This window comes from Myotis lucifugus, unplaced genomic scaffold, assembly GCF_000147115.1.
Source record: "Myotis lucifugus unplaced genomic scaffold, Myoluc2.0 scaffold_1276, whole genome shotgun sequence".
Taxonomy (NCBI): Eukaryota; Metazoa; Chordata; class Mammalia; order Chiroptera; family Vespertilionidae; genus Myotis; species Myotis lucifugus.
Window position 1 is genome coordinate 24,063 of NW_005872324.1, and position 13,926 is coordinate 37,988.

General features: G+C 53.2%; 1 protein-coding gene across 1 annotated transcript in view; it reads right to left on the reverse strand.

The window, feature by feature from the left end:
- Positions 1–13,398, reverse strand: part of COLGALT1 (collagen beta(1-O)galactosyltransferase 1) — a 19,095-nt gene extending 5,697 nt beyond the window's left edge. Inside the window, exons 1-7 of the mRNA XM_023748330.1 lie at positions 13,270–13,398; positions 12,644–12,761; positions 8,217–8,351; positions 6,100–6,304; positions 4,147–4,266; positions 668–744; positions 482–588 (exon numbers count right to left, since the gene is read on the reverse strand). Of these exons, the coding sequence (XP_023604098.1) occupies positions 482–588; positions 668–744; positions 4,147–4,266; positions 6,100–6,304; positions 8,217–8,351; positions 12,644–12,703 (704 nt within the window). The 5' untranslated portion in view covers positions 12,704–12,761; positions 13,270–13,398. The remainder of the gene's footprint in view (positions 1–481; positions 589–667; positions 745–4,146; positions 4,267–6,099; positions 6,305–8,216; positions 8,352–12,643; positions 12,762–13,269) is intronic.
- Positions 13,399–13,926: the final 528 nt, after the last annotated feature.

The window sequence follows — 13,926 nt, forward strand, 5'->3', positions numbered from 1 at the left end:
ACGGCACCAGAATTAAGTTAGGGTTTTTCAAAATGCTGACACGCCGAGCTCAAAAGGTTCGCCATCACTGGTCTACAGGGTAGGGCTCAGCTGCCACCCATGGCCCCAGTGCACGGTCTACACCCCTCCCCAGGGTAGGGCCCACCTGTCACCCATGGCCCCAGTGCACGGTCTACACCCCTCCCCCAGGGTAGGGCTCACCTGTCACCCATGGCCCCAGTGCACGGTCTACACCCCTCCCCAGGGTAGGGTTCAGCTGCCACCCATGGTCCCAGTGCACGGTCTACACTCCTCCCCCAGGGTAGGGCTCAGCTGCCACCCATGGCCCCAGTGCACGGTCTACACTCCTCCCCCAGGGTAGGGCTCAGCTGCCACCCATGGCCCCCAGTGCACGGTCTACACCCCTCCCCCAGGGTAGGGCTCACCGGCCACCCATGGCCCCAGTGCACGGCCCACACCCCTGCCCTCAGATTGGACTCACTTGCCGTCCACAGCCTCCACCAGCCGGACCTTGATCTCCTGCGCCCAGAGCGCCCAGAGCATGCGTTCCCGCCGGTCCTGCCGCCGCTTCAGGTTGATCATGAAGACCTGTGGCACAGAGCCTGTTGGACTCTCCAGCCCTAGGTTCCCCACCCTTCCCCCTCCCCGCCCCAGAAGCCTGGCCCACCTCGTCGAAGCCCATCTTGTCAGGCATCTTGGTAGGCACCGAGACAAACCGGGAGGGCTCTGCTGGGGGGTGCTTCACTGCGGGGCAGAAAGAAGCCGAGGGGTTGCTTGGGTCATGGGGGTGGGGTGGAGGGGAGCATTCCAACCTCTTTCCATTGCGCCCCCCGCATCCCCTCCATGGCTCCATATCAGCCTGAGGTTGGAGAACTGCCGGACCTGTCCCCAACCATAATCCTGGTGCTAGTCTCTCCCTCACCTCCTACTCACTCTGGCTGTTAGCACACCAACCTCATCCATTCCTACCTCAGGACCTTTGCACATGCTGAGCCTCTGCCTGGAACACCCTTCCTCCTCCCCCTACCCCAGTTCTCGGCTAAGATGCCATGTTGAGGAGGGGTGAGTCTCCCAATGCCCTCAGGTTGAGTCAGGCACCTCCTCCCGCTCCCCACAGCACCGGGGCTTCCATCATCAAACCTCCACCCTGCTATCCTAACTCGCTATCTGTCTACTGTGAGCCCCGTGAAATGAACACCAAGTCTGTCCACTCACACTGGGGTCTCCAGTGCCCAACATAGGGCTCAGCATACAGCAGGCACTCAATAACTGCTCACAGAATGAACCAAGGATGAATGACCTTGACCTACCCAGGCCTCAGATTCCTCATCTATAAAATGGGCTGATAACACCTCAGAGGTTATTCATGAAATGATGCCATGAAGTCACACTTGCAAGGGCTGAATGGCAGGCATCCTCCCGCAAACAGTTAAGTTGGTGTCCAAACCCCCAGGACCCCAGAATATGCTCTTATTTGGAAACAGGGTGTTTACAGAGGTGTTCAAGGTAGAACGAGGTCGTTAGTGTGGGCCCTAATCACTATGACTGGGATCCGGATAAAAATGGAAAATTTGGCCCTAGCTGGTTTTGCTCAATGGATAGAGCGTCGGCCTGCGGACTAAAGGGTCCCGGGTTCGATTCCAGCCAAGGGCACATGCCTGGGTTGCGGGCTTGATCCCCAGTAGGGGACGTGCAAGAGGCAGCCAATCAATGATTCTCTCTCATCATTGATGTTTCTCTCTCTCTCCCTCTCCCTTCCTCTCTAAAATCAATAAAATATATTTTTAAAAAAGATAGTACACTCATATGTAAAACTTTAAAAAAAAAAAAGGAAAATTTGACTGGCCGGGTGGCTTAGTTGGTTGGAGCGTCATCCCATACACCAAAAGGCTGTGGGTTTGATTCCCAGTCAGGACATATACAGGAGGCAACTGACCGATATTTTGATGTTTCTCATATCAATGTTTCTCTCTCTCCCCCCTCCTCTCTCTAAAAATCCATAAAAACATATCCTCAGGTGAGGATTTTTTTTTTAATGGAAAATGTGGACACAGAGACACACAGAGGGAAGACGCAGGAGAAGACGGCCATCTGACCGAGTGAGATGTCTCCAGGCCAAGGTGCGCCCAGAACGTCAGAGCGGTCATGACTGCTCCCCATGAGCTGCTCAGACCACATCCCCACAGCGATCTTGGCATATGTATGCCTGTGGTTCTCCCAGAAGGGCCAGACTTTCAGGTACACATGAGCCTGCAGACGTCCCTGGCTGCCCCCCAGGCTGCCCAGAAAAGCCCAACTGGATTCCAAGTGTGGTGTCTGCTTCACCAAGAACAAAGGCCCCGTGTGAGCGCAAGGGACAAACACAGGGCCCTCTGTCTGGAAGAGACCTGGACAAGGCCCAGACCTGACCCAGAACCTTCCACCTCACATCCTGGGCCTCCTCCAAGGCCACCACGCCCCAGGGCTTCCTCTCCCCAGAGTCCCGCAGCTCCTGGGCACCCCACTCTCCTTGGGACGGCTGACACCAAGGGCAAGACTTGGGGATCTTGGGACACAGGCTCCAATCCCAGGTGCCCGTCCCTTCTCTGTCTGACCCTCAGCTCAAACCCCCATTGGGGGGCGGGGTGAGTGGTGAGAGAAGTGCCAGTGGGAGGTGGGATCTTGTCACCCTGAGCCTTTCTGCTCTGAAACTTCACTGTAAGAGAGATCTTCGGACACATGAAAACCCCCCGCTCGGCCCAGGTCCGGGTCCCCACACGCGGACGGAGAGGAAACGTGCTTTAACAGAGGAAGGATTTACACACATATCTGAACCCCCCGGCCCTCCTTCCATCTGTTCTGTGTGCTCAGCTCTGGCCCTCAAGAAAGAAACAGGAGGGCATTCATGCCTGTCACGGCGGAGTCTATGGCAGCAGAGTTAACGGTTTCTTGACCAGAAACAGTAACAGAAACAGAGGTGAGATTTAAATGAGGAAAACGATGGCAGCCACAGGGATCCAGGCGCAGGTGCGAGTGGGCGACAAGCAGAGGCCTGTCTCTCGTGACAGTGGCCAGTGGGGCTCCTGGCCTAGGCCTGAGCATCTGCATGTGCAGACACTTGGGTATTGTGCAGGGAGTGTGCCATTCCACCTTCAGCCACCAGGGAGACACACACACACACACACACACACACACACCAGGGAGACACACACACACACACACGGAGAACCTTCTAGAAGCAGGTAAGAGTGGGGCAACTGAGACCAACAGCAGGAGCCTGGAACCCCCCCCCCCCCGCCCGATCTGTGCAGTGGGGGGCGGGGGTTCCGCTCTGCAGGCCTTCTCTGAGATGTGTGGCCAGTGGAGGGCAGAGCCCCCCCGGAAGTGGACACTGCCCCACTGTCCTCTTGCTCTGGAGACACCCCACGTCCACCAGGAGGCCACTCCTTGAGCAACCTTGATGGCAGCTCGGCCCTGTGTGCTCAACCCATCTCGGGGCCACCAGAGGTAGGGCTGCTAGTTTAATAATTTATAGATTTATTTACTGGAAAGACATGAGCTTGCAACTATGGTAAAAACATGTAATTCCCTTTTTAAAATAAATGTATTCAAGTAAAACAAAAGTATACACATAAGATATATATTAAATAAGTAATGGGTCTGCGGTTTGGAAATGGCCCAAAAGGCTGTGGCCCAGACACTGCCATGCACATAAAGGTTCATCAGTGAAAACCTTCTGTCCTCCCTGCTCCCATACCCTCCATGGCTCCTGGCTGCCCCTGAGGAAAACCAATGCCTAAGGCCGCTGCCCTGGCCCGCCAGCTCTACCCGCTCAGCAGCCCCACTTCTGCCCCACTGACCTTGCCTCTCCCTGAGCTCGTGTCCCCCTAGCCTCCCAGTCTGCAGAATGCTCCCTCTGGCTACAATCCCCTTCTGGCTAACTACTACTCACCCCGCCTCTTAATGCCACCTCCTCCTGGAAGCCCACCCTGACTGCCATGCACAGCTGCTGCAAGCCAGTGCTCCCTGAGAGCAGGGACAACTGTCCACCTTGTTCATGCCAGGTTCCCAGTGCCTGGCAAAGGCACTAGCACCCAGCAGGTGCTCAATCAGCGTTCAGGGTATGGAAGTGTGATGACCGAGAAAGGGCAGTGTGGACGGACTCACCCATAACTTCCAGCTGCACATGCATGAAGCTCTCAGCCTCGTCCTGGAGGGTACTATGTGACCGCAGCGGCACTGGCAGGAAGCCATACATCTCCTTGTTGCACACGTACATCTGGACCTCTGGGGCCAAAAACAACAATCAAAACTGAAAACTGAGCAACAAGGTGGCAGTGGCCACCTCTGACCACAGCGTCAGCCTCACAGCCCAGTGTGGGCTGGAAAGTCAAGGAGTCCCGCCCACTTTTCCCAGCAACCAGCAGAAACCCCTCAGACCTCCACCTGGGACTTGGAGTCAGAACAGGGGCTCCCGCTGGCAGGCGAGACACTGACAATCAGAACTGTTAAAAAGCACCTTATGCCCGGCTGGTGTGGCTCAGTGGTTGAGTGTCAACCTATGAACCAGGAGGTGAGGGTTCGATTCCCGGTCAGGGCACATACCCAGGTATCAGGTTTGTTTCCTGGTCGGGGCAGGTACAGAAGGCAACCGGTCAATGTTTCTTGTTCACATCAATGTCTCTCTCCCTCTCTCTCTCTCAGCATGTCCTCTGGTGAGGATTAAAAATAAAAAAGATGCACATTTCTTTTTCTTTTTTTTAAAAATCCTCACCCGAGGATATTTTTCCATTGACTTTGAGAGAGAGTAGAAGGGAGAAGGAAAGACAGAGAGAAATATCGATGTGAGAGAAACACATCGATTGGTTGCCTCCTGCACACTCCCTGACCAGGGCCCAGGCCGGGAAGGATCCTGCAACTGAGGCATGTGCCCTTGATCAGAATCGAACCCAGGACCCTTCGGTCTACAGGCCAACGCCCTATCCACTGAGCCAAACCGGCTAGGGCTGGTGCACATTTCTGCACAAAAATGGGATGCAGTTGAATAAAATGTCAGTCAGGTGATCTCCATCTGCATTTGTCCTTTTCTGGATGGTTTAAATTTTTATACTGAGTGTGTATTTTAAAAAGTTAATAAGTCGCCCTAACCAGTTTGGCTCAGTGGATAGAGCGTTAGCCTGTGGACTGAAGAGTCCCAGGTTCGATTCTGGTCAAGGGCATGTACCTTGGTTGCGGGCACATCCCCAGTAGGGAGTGTGAAGGAGGCAGCTGATCGATCTTTCTCTCTCATTGATGTTTCTAACTCTCTATCCCTCTCCCTTCCTCTCTGTAAAAAAATCAATAAAATATATATTTAAAAAAAAGTTAGTAAGTCAATGAAAATAATTTTCACTTTAACTGGCTAGCTTTTACATAATGAGGGTAGATGGTAGAGATCTTTTAGGCTGCTGGCCTGACAGTTTCTGTCTTAACAACTCAACCCCGCCCCTGGAAATGGTGAAGCAGCTGTAGACCACACTTAAATACATGGGTGTGGCAGCGTGCCAGTGAAACTTCCCCTATAGGCACCGAAATTTGACTTCATGCAGTTTCAGACGTCACAAACTATTACTAGTCTCTTCATGTTTTCTTCCAACCGTTTAAAGATATAAAAACCATTCTTAGCTTGTAGCCGTACAGAAACAGATGGTGGGTGAGATCTGGCCTGCTGGCCACCGTTGGCTAATAACCCTTGATTTAAAGTAAGTGGCGGGTTAGCATACGGCTGTGTTCTCGTTCTCTCTAAAAGGCTTTTTCACTAATTATACAATTAGGGAACGGTTACATTCAACCATAGAAAGTTGGGAGAATGTAAGAAAATATTAAGTTGGAAATAACCTTCCATAAGTAGGTCCCCTTTAGACCTGGGAGGCGAAGACCCTCCGCAAAGCCAGGGCTGGAGAAAGAATGGGTCTGTGGCCACCATCTGAACACCTGGACACACCCCCGCCTGCAGCCACCCGGACCCTGCGTGCGTTCTGGTTCTGTGGACCTTCTGTGGCCTCTGCTGGGACATGTTCAGCTCAGATTCCAGAGAACCGACCAGGTGACATCCCCAGGACAGCAACCCCCAGGGCTCACCTGCCTGCTTGCAGGAGAACGCGAAAACGATGATGTCATCGAAGGCCCAGGTGTAGTCCTCGTGTGGAGGGTAGAACGCCAAGTTCCTGGACGCCGCCTTCCGCAGGTCGATCAGGAAGGTCGAGTGCACCATGGGGACCGCGAAGCAGCCCTGGCGGTCCCGCTTGCGAATGGGGATGTAGGCAGGCGTGCGCTTGTAGTAGCCCTGCGGGGAGGGGCGGAGTTTGCATGGGGTTCCCTTAGGGGGAGAGGCCTGCGACCCAGGACAAGGAGAGACAGGGAACACCTAGAGAGCGAGGCCCAGGTGCCAACGCCTGCCTAGGGTGGGCCTTCCCTGAGCACCGTGCTCTGGGCGTGGTCAGGGACAGGCTCCGCCCCCAGCGCCTGGGCTAATGGGACAATGGCCAATAAAAGAAAAAGGTTGTCTACTTGCAGACCTGGCCCCACACTTCCGATCAGAAAGGCAGCCTATGAAGGAGGAAATTTAAAAGCTGAAAAAGGTTTTAACATTAAACTGGCCTACAACTAAAAACAAAAATAAAGAGTAACATCCAATGTTGGCAGAATGCTAATCGCTTCAGTCTTTGAGAATTAATATTGTTAAAATTAAAGTACTATGCCTTGTGCCCCAGGAAAACCACTTTGAGATTTATCCCATAGAAATAAAATGTGTACGTTCAGCACCGGCTTTAGCGGGATAAGCCTAGTTCAGTGCCTATTGATGGAACTATGAAATGTTATGTGACTATTTTAAATATGTGTTTGAGGGGGCGGGGATGGGCCAGAGGAGGTCAATGGGGGAGGGGGGGAAACAGGGACATATGTAATACTTTCAACAATAAAGATTAAAAAAATGTGTTTGAGCTATGTCTGTTCTGATGGGATGCACATCCGTATTATTCAACGGAAAAATCAAATTATAAATTAAAGTATATAATTCAGTTCTTATATGAAGTAAATCTTACATGCGTTTATGTTTCTTGGGACATGAATAAAGGTGTGGAAAGACGTATTTTTTAAAAGCTGAAAAAGGGACTGGACATTCGACTTACATATAAATGGAACGTCAATTTAATCTAGAAGAGGAGTCTTAAAAGCTTCTGGAACAATCCCTGAGTTGCCCTCTCTCTTCCTTGGACCCTTTACAAATTAGAACTATTGGCATATGACACTTAGATTCCTTCTTCTTCTTTTTTTTTTTTTTTTAATATATTTTTATTGATTTTTTACAGAGAGGAAGGGAGAGAGATAGAGAGCTAGAAACATCGATCAGCTGCCTCCTGCACACGCCCACCTGGGGATGTGCCCGCAACCCAGGCACATGCCCCCGACCGGAAGCGAACCCGGGACCTTCCAATCCGCAGGCCGATGCTCTATCCACTGAACCAAACCGGTTTCGGCAGATTCCTTCTTCTTTTTTAAATCTTTATTGTTGAAAGTATTACTTGTCCGCTTTTCTCCTCCACGGCCCCATTCCTCCCCGCTCCCGCCCGCCCCATAACATTTCTATTTCTGACACATTTTTAAAGATGGAAACCACTGAATTATTCACTTTAAAATGGCTTTATGTTTTCTGAACTGCATGTCAGATAAAAATAAAAAGACAGGAGGAGACAGGATAGGTCAGCCTCAGGCTCCAGCCACACAGATCCCCTGACTCCAGCACCCACCCTGTCACTCCCCCCTTCCCCGCCCCCCGCCCCCACCGACTCGGCCTGAAACCTCAGCCTCAACCCTGGGGTGTACGGCACAGGCCTGGCCAACCAGAGCCTGGCATGTTCTTGGCTTCAGTAACTGGTCCAGGGGTGAGTGGAGAGATGGACAAGGCCAGTCCGAGAGGACTTCAGCAGGAAGCTGCTGGGATCATTCCCCAGGGTCTGAAAATGAAGCCACCCAGGGATGGAGGAAGGCAGGAACGCTGTGTGAACATCTGAATCAAGCTGTGCCTGCCGTCCCATCCGGGCACCACCACTCCCTACTGTGTGGACTGTCTAAGGATGATCACGAAAGTGTGAAACTCTCACCATGAGCTGGTGTGATAATAAGTTCGGCCCCCACTTGCTTGGCCCAGCCCCCAGCCCCCCAAGCCCCCTGCACTACCCACGCAGCCGCCTGACCTGGGAAGTCATCCCACACCAGAAATTGGAGTACGCAGCCCGGGAATCCAGCATGGGCGCCACCACCGTCTTGTTCTCGGCGATGAGCAGCGTCAGCGTGTCAGGGTTCAGGATCAGGTTGTCTGCGTCCACAAACTACAAAACATCCAACAGGACATCACTGGGAGCTGCCGGAGGGACCGGGCTGGGCCACAGCTCGGGATGATGGGGCAGAGGCAGGGTCCCGGGGTCTGAAGAACCATCCGGTGCCCCAACCCACAGCTCTACCTTAGTAACAAGCCAAGTTACATCCACACAAAGAAACGGGCTACTAGGGAAGGGGCAGGAATGGGCCACACGGCGCACAGAAACACAAACGGGTCCCAGGCATGGCGCTGTCGAGATACCAGACATGACAGGGAGCGGGCCATGTGGCTCCATCAGTGGGAACTTTTACAACAGGCAGCGCTGGTCAATGGAGGGGGGGGGTGGGCCAGAGGCCACCTCTGAGAGGAATACACTTTTTTCTCTGTGAGTTAGATGCCAATAAAAAGTTCATAAAAATAGATACTTTATTTTGCTTTAACACCTTGAATGTTGGGGTAAAAAAATGGTAACTTGTTTGTTACAAAGAAAAAAGTTTGGAACAATTAGGTAAGGATGTTTCTGTCCTACAGAACGATTAGGAGATGGTTTTTAAGAAATGCATCTGGCCCTGGCTGGTTTGGCTCAGTGGACAGAGCGTCAGCCTGTGGACTGAAGGGTCCTGGGTTCAATTCCAGTCAAGGGCACATGCCAGGGTTGCGGGCTCGATCCCCAATGTCGGGGCGTGCTGGAGGCAGTTGATGAACGATTCTCAGTCATCATTGATGTTTCTATCTCTCTCTCTCCCTCTTCCTTCCCTCTCTCTCCCTCTTCCTTCCTCTCTAAAATCAATTAAAAAAACAAACATGCATCTGGCCAGGCCAGTGTGGCTCAGTGGTTGAGCATCGATCTATGAACCAGGAGGTCACTGTTCGATTTCCAGTCAGGGCACAAGCCTGGGTTGCAGGCTTGATCCCCAGTAGGGGGCATGCAGGAGGCAGCCAATCAATGATTTTCTCTCATCATTGATCTTTCATCTATCTCTCCCTTTCTCCCTTCCTCTCTGAAATCAATAAAAAGATGTATTTTTTAAAGATGCATTCTGTTTCTCACAGGGGCTTTTTAGAGCATTTGAGTCACTTGAGGTAAACAACAGCAAACACTGGCATTCCAGGCTACTCTGGCACCACGGAACAGCATGCCGCACGGGACCCTCAGCTGGAGACAGGAGGGGACAGCCCTGGGACAGGCTGCGCAGGTGTGCATGTTCCCCACCCAGCCCCCTGAGGACATTTAAATTCTGACCTCTGGATATATGTGCAGTAAAAGCAGCTGGGCCTGGCCGGTTTGGCTCACTGGATAGAGCGTCGGCCTGGGGACTGAAGAGTCCCGGGTTCAATTCCAGTCAAGGGCATGTACCTGGGTTGCGGGCACATCCCCAGTAGAGGGTGTGCAGGAGGCAGCTGATCGATGATTCTCTCTCATTGATGTTTCTAACTCTCTATCCCTCTCCCTTCCTCTCTGCAAAAAATCAATAAAATATATTTTTTAAAAAAAAGCAGCTGGAACAGTCCAGAAGGTCCTCAAAAAGTTAAGAACATAGTTATCATGTGACCCAGCAAGTCCACCCCTGAGGATAGATCAAGAGAACTGGAAACAGAGACTCCAACAGATACGTGAACACCTATGTTCAAAACAGCAGGATTCACAACTGCCAGGAGGTGGAAACAGTGTAAGTGTCCAACAACGGATGAATGGATAACCAAAGCCGGGTCCGGCCACACAATGGAATATCGCTCAGCCATAAAAAGGACGGAAGCACTTACGCCACCACATGGATGAACCTTGAAAACATGCTGAGTGAGAGAAGCCAGACCCTAAAGGCCATGTGCTGTGTGACTCCATGTACACAAAGTGCCCAGAAATGGCAGGTCCAGAGACAGAAAGCAGACAGTGACTGCCAGGAGGGGAGGGAGGGGAGTGGGGGTGACTGTTTGGGATGACGGGATGTTCTGGAACTAGACAGGGACGATGGTTGTACAACACTGTGAATGTGCCAGAAACCACTTGATTACATAGTTTAAAAGGCTAATTTTCTGTTATGTAAATTGCACCTCAATTTCAGCCTCTCTGAAAGGTAAGATTACGAGGTTTGTTTCCTTCTTTCCTAAACTCCTTATTTTTTCTTCTAGATTTTCTAACAAGCAACACCGATAGCGTTTGTAAAAAGAGAAGAAAAAAAGAGGCCCTTTTAACAATAATTTTAAAACACAAGTGATTTCACATCCCAATACGGACTTCCAAAGTCCCCGGTTTCAAAAATAACACGGTGTGTCAAAAGCTGCTTTGAGTTTTGAACCAACACCTGGAGTTCTACCCAGGTTTGCTGTGGGGAAAAGTGAAAACCAGTCAACCTCAAACCACGAAAACCAAACAGACGCGGCGGCCCCGTGCATGATGGCGCCAGGCAGGGCCAGTCCCACCTCTGTGCCAGCCCAGCCAGCTGAAACCTCCCTCTCCAGGCCTCTACTTTCCCATCTGTAAAATGGTCTCAGGAAGTATCAACCTACAGGGCCCAGGAGGAGCCCTCCTCTTCCCAGGAGACAGCTCTCTCCTCCCCAAAGGGCTCAGGCCAGGGGCCTGGGATCCTCCTGGCACCCTCACATCTAGTCCCCAAGCAGGGCCTGACCCACCTGCCTTTCTCCACAGCCCCATCCCTCAGGCCTCCACCCCAGCCTCCTGCTGTCCCCACTCCTGCACAGGGGCTCTGAGAATCATAAATTAGAACACAGCCCTCCCCTGCTTACATACCTTCCGTGGCTCCCTACTACCACCAGAGTGAAAACCAAATCTTTCCCTCAACCTGCATAGGCCAGCCCCCACCCACCACCTCGGTATCACCCCCTCCACCGCTCCCTCATCAGGCCATCCCAGCCACACTCGCCTCCTCACAGTCCTTGAACACCCAAAGCTTGCTGCCTGCTGTTCCCTCTGCCTCAGACACTGTCCTCCGGCTTCCCCTAAGGCTGGCTCCATTGCTCCTTCAGATCTCTGCTGGGGTCCCCTCCTAAGGAAGGCCCCCCAACGCTGCTCACTCATCACCCCACCCTGGCTAGGCCATCTGTTGGAGGTTGAATGTTGGGAGTCCTAACTCCTGGTATCTGTGGCTATGGCCTTATTTGGAAATACGGTCTTTGCAGATTTAGTAAAAACGTAAGATGGGGTCGTACTGGACTAGGGTGGGCCCGAAATGCAATGACTGGTGACCTCAGAAGAAGAGAAGAGACACACAGGAGAGAAGTCCATGTGACCACAAAGGCAGAGACTGGAGCGATGCAGCCACAAGCCAAGGATGCCCGAGCCTCCTGGAGCTGGAGGAGGCAGAAAGGATCCTCTCTTGGAGCTTTTTGGGGGAGCACAGCCCTGCTGACACCTGGATTTCAGACTTCCAGCCTCCAGACCTGAGATAACACACTTCCCAGAACAGTCCCCCAGCGTGTGGGCCTCTGTCCCGGCAGCCCCAGGACACTGATTCACCACCAAAGGCCTGTCTACGACTTCACAGTACCGCTGCCTTCTGATGGTGCCTCTCTCAGTTTGGTTTTTCCGGTCACATCCACCTTTCCCGGGACACCAGCAAGGTGGGGTTCAGCCTGTGTCCCCAGGGCTCGGCAGGAGGGCACTGGTAGGGGCTCATAAATGAGTGTTGATTGATAAATAAAAAAGGTACAGACTTCAACTCAGGGCCTGGCACGTACACAAAACCAGCCAGACTGGCATCACAACGTGACCTCCCTGCCATCAACTCCCTCCCCATCTGCACCAGGGGAGGGAATCACGCCCAGGTCAAGGACACAGGAAGGCCCGGGACCTGTGGGCACTTATCCAACGTGATTTCGTTGAACACTCAACGTCCCCGCCTTCCCAGAGGCAAAACTGGCCCAAGAGGAGGAAGTGAAAACCAGGATTCGGCAGCTCAGCGTCACCAAGTCCCCCCCGTCCCCAACCCGCCTTCCTGCTTCTTGCAGTGACCCGGACAGTGTCACTGAGGGTGTGTGGCGATCTGGTGACCCTTTAGCTGCTCCTTACAACTCATGATGGCGATAAAAGCAGAGACGAACCGAGTGTCCAACCACAGAGGACAGCTGGGGACACATCTGCTGGTTAGGAGCCCAGGGCCCCCTGGTTGAATCCCAAATCCTCCACCTAACCAAACGATCACCTCTGACAGCTCACACCCACCCCCTCTGGTGCCTCAGTTTCCCCCTCTGTAAACCGGAGTTCAGGAGTCTCCACACTCACTGCTCTGCCTTCCCTTCGGACACCCCAGACGCCTTCTGTGGTCCACGGGCCGGGAAACTCACCAAGATGTAATCAGCCCACATGTCCCGGGCAGACTTCAGGGCCGCCTGGCGCAGCTTCATGACGTGCTCGTAGCGCGCGTCGGACCAGTGCTTGGGGCCCTCCTCGTCTTGGTAGGACCTGAAGGGAGGCAGCTGTGATGGGGGGAGGCCCGGGCGCTGCGGAGCCCCAACAGGGCCCAGGCTGCAGAGCGGCCAGAGGTGGGCTCCTGGCGGAGGGGACGGCTAAGCTGGATCTGCAGGCGGGGAAGAAGCAAGCACGGGGAACACGGGAGGAGGGAGGCATGTCTGCAGCAGGGGGCAGGCTAGTGCCAAGGCCGGGAGGGGAGGACGCCCGGGCAATCCATAGAGAAGGAAGAAAGCTCAGGAGGAGGCAGAGCCACTGGGAGAGAACAGAGAGCAAAAGCAAAGTGGAACCGTCCTCCCAGACTCAGAATCTGTGAAGCTGAGGGCAGGAGAGGAGTCAGAGGGGCCAGGGCTGGCACTTAAGGCTGCAGAACTGGCTAGAGAGCCGGGGCGGAGGGGCCAGGGTTCTGAGGCCGGACAATGGGAATCTGTGGAGGCGTGTGGGCAGGGGTGCAGCTGAGTGCGACGGGGAGGGCTCGCTCAGGGCAGGGCCTGGCACTCACCGGGGCTCCTCTGCCGGCCGCCACTCTACCGAGTGGTACAGGTTCTTCACGGCCACCAGCCATTCCCGCAGCACGGCCGTTGTGTTGTCTGAGTTGTGGTCTGTGGCCACCCTGCGGGCGGAGGGGGACAGTCAGGGAGGTTGGGGAGCCCGAACCAGGACAGGGCAGCAGACCCGAACTGGGCTCCGCACCCTGGCCCAGCCTGCTCTCCGCTACACAGACGGGGCCAGGCACGTCCCCCTCCGTGCCTCAGGCTCCTCATCACACAGGGTGAGGACACTTCACTAGCTGCAGAGATTAAACAAGCTAATTTAGAAAAACACAGGAGGCACTATTAGTATTACTGCGTATCTAGGACAGCGGTTCGCAACCTGTGGGTCGCGACCCCTTTGGCGGTTGAACAACCCTTTCACAGGGGTCGCCTAAGACCATCCTGCATGTAAGATATTTACATTACGATTCATAACAGTAGCAACATTACAGTTATGAAGTAGCAACGAAAATAATTTTATGGTTGGGTCACAACATGAGGAACTGTATTTAAAGGGCCAGAAGGTTGAGAACCACTGATCTAGGCTCTTATAAGAAGCTTAGGTACTAAATATGTGAGACTTAATAAAAATACAGCTACATCACACAGTCCCATCCACCTTCCTC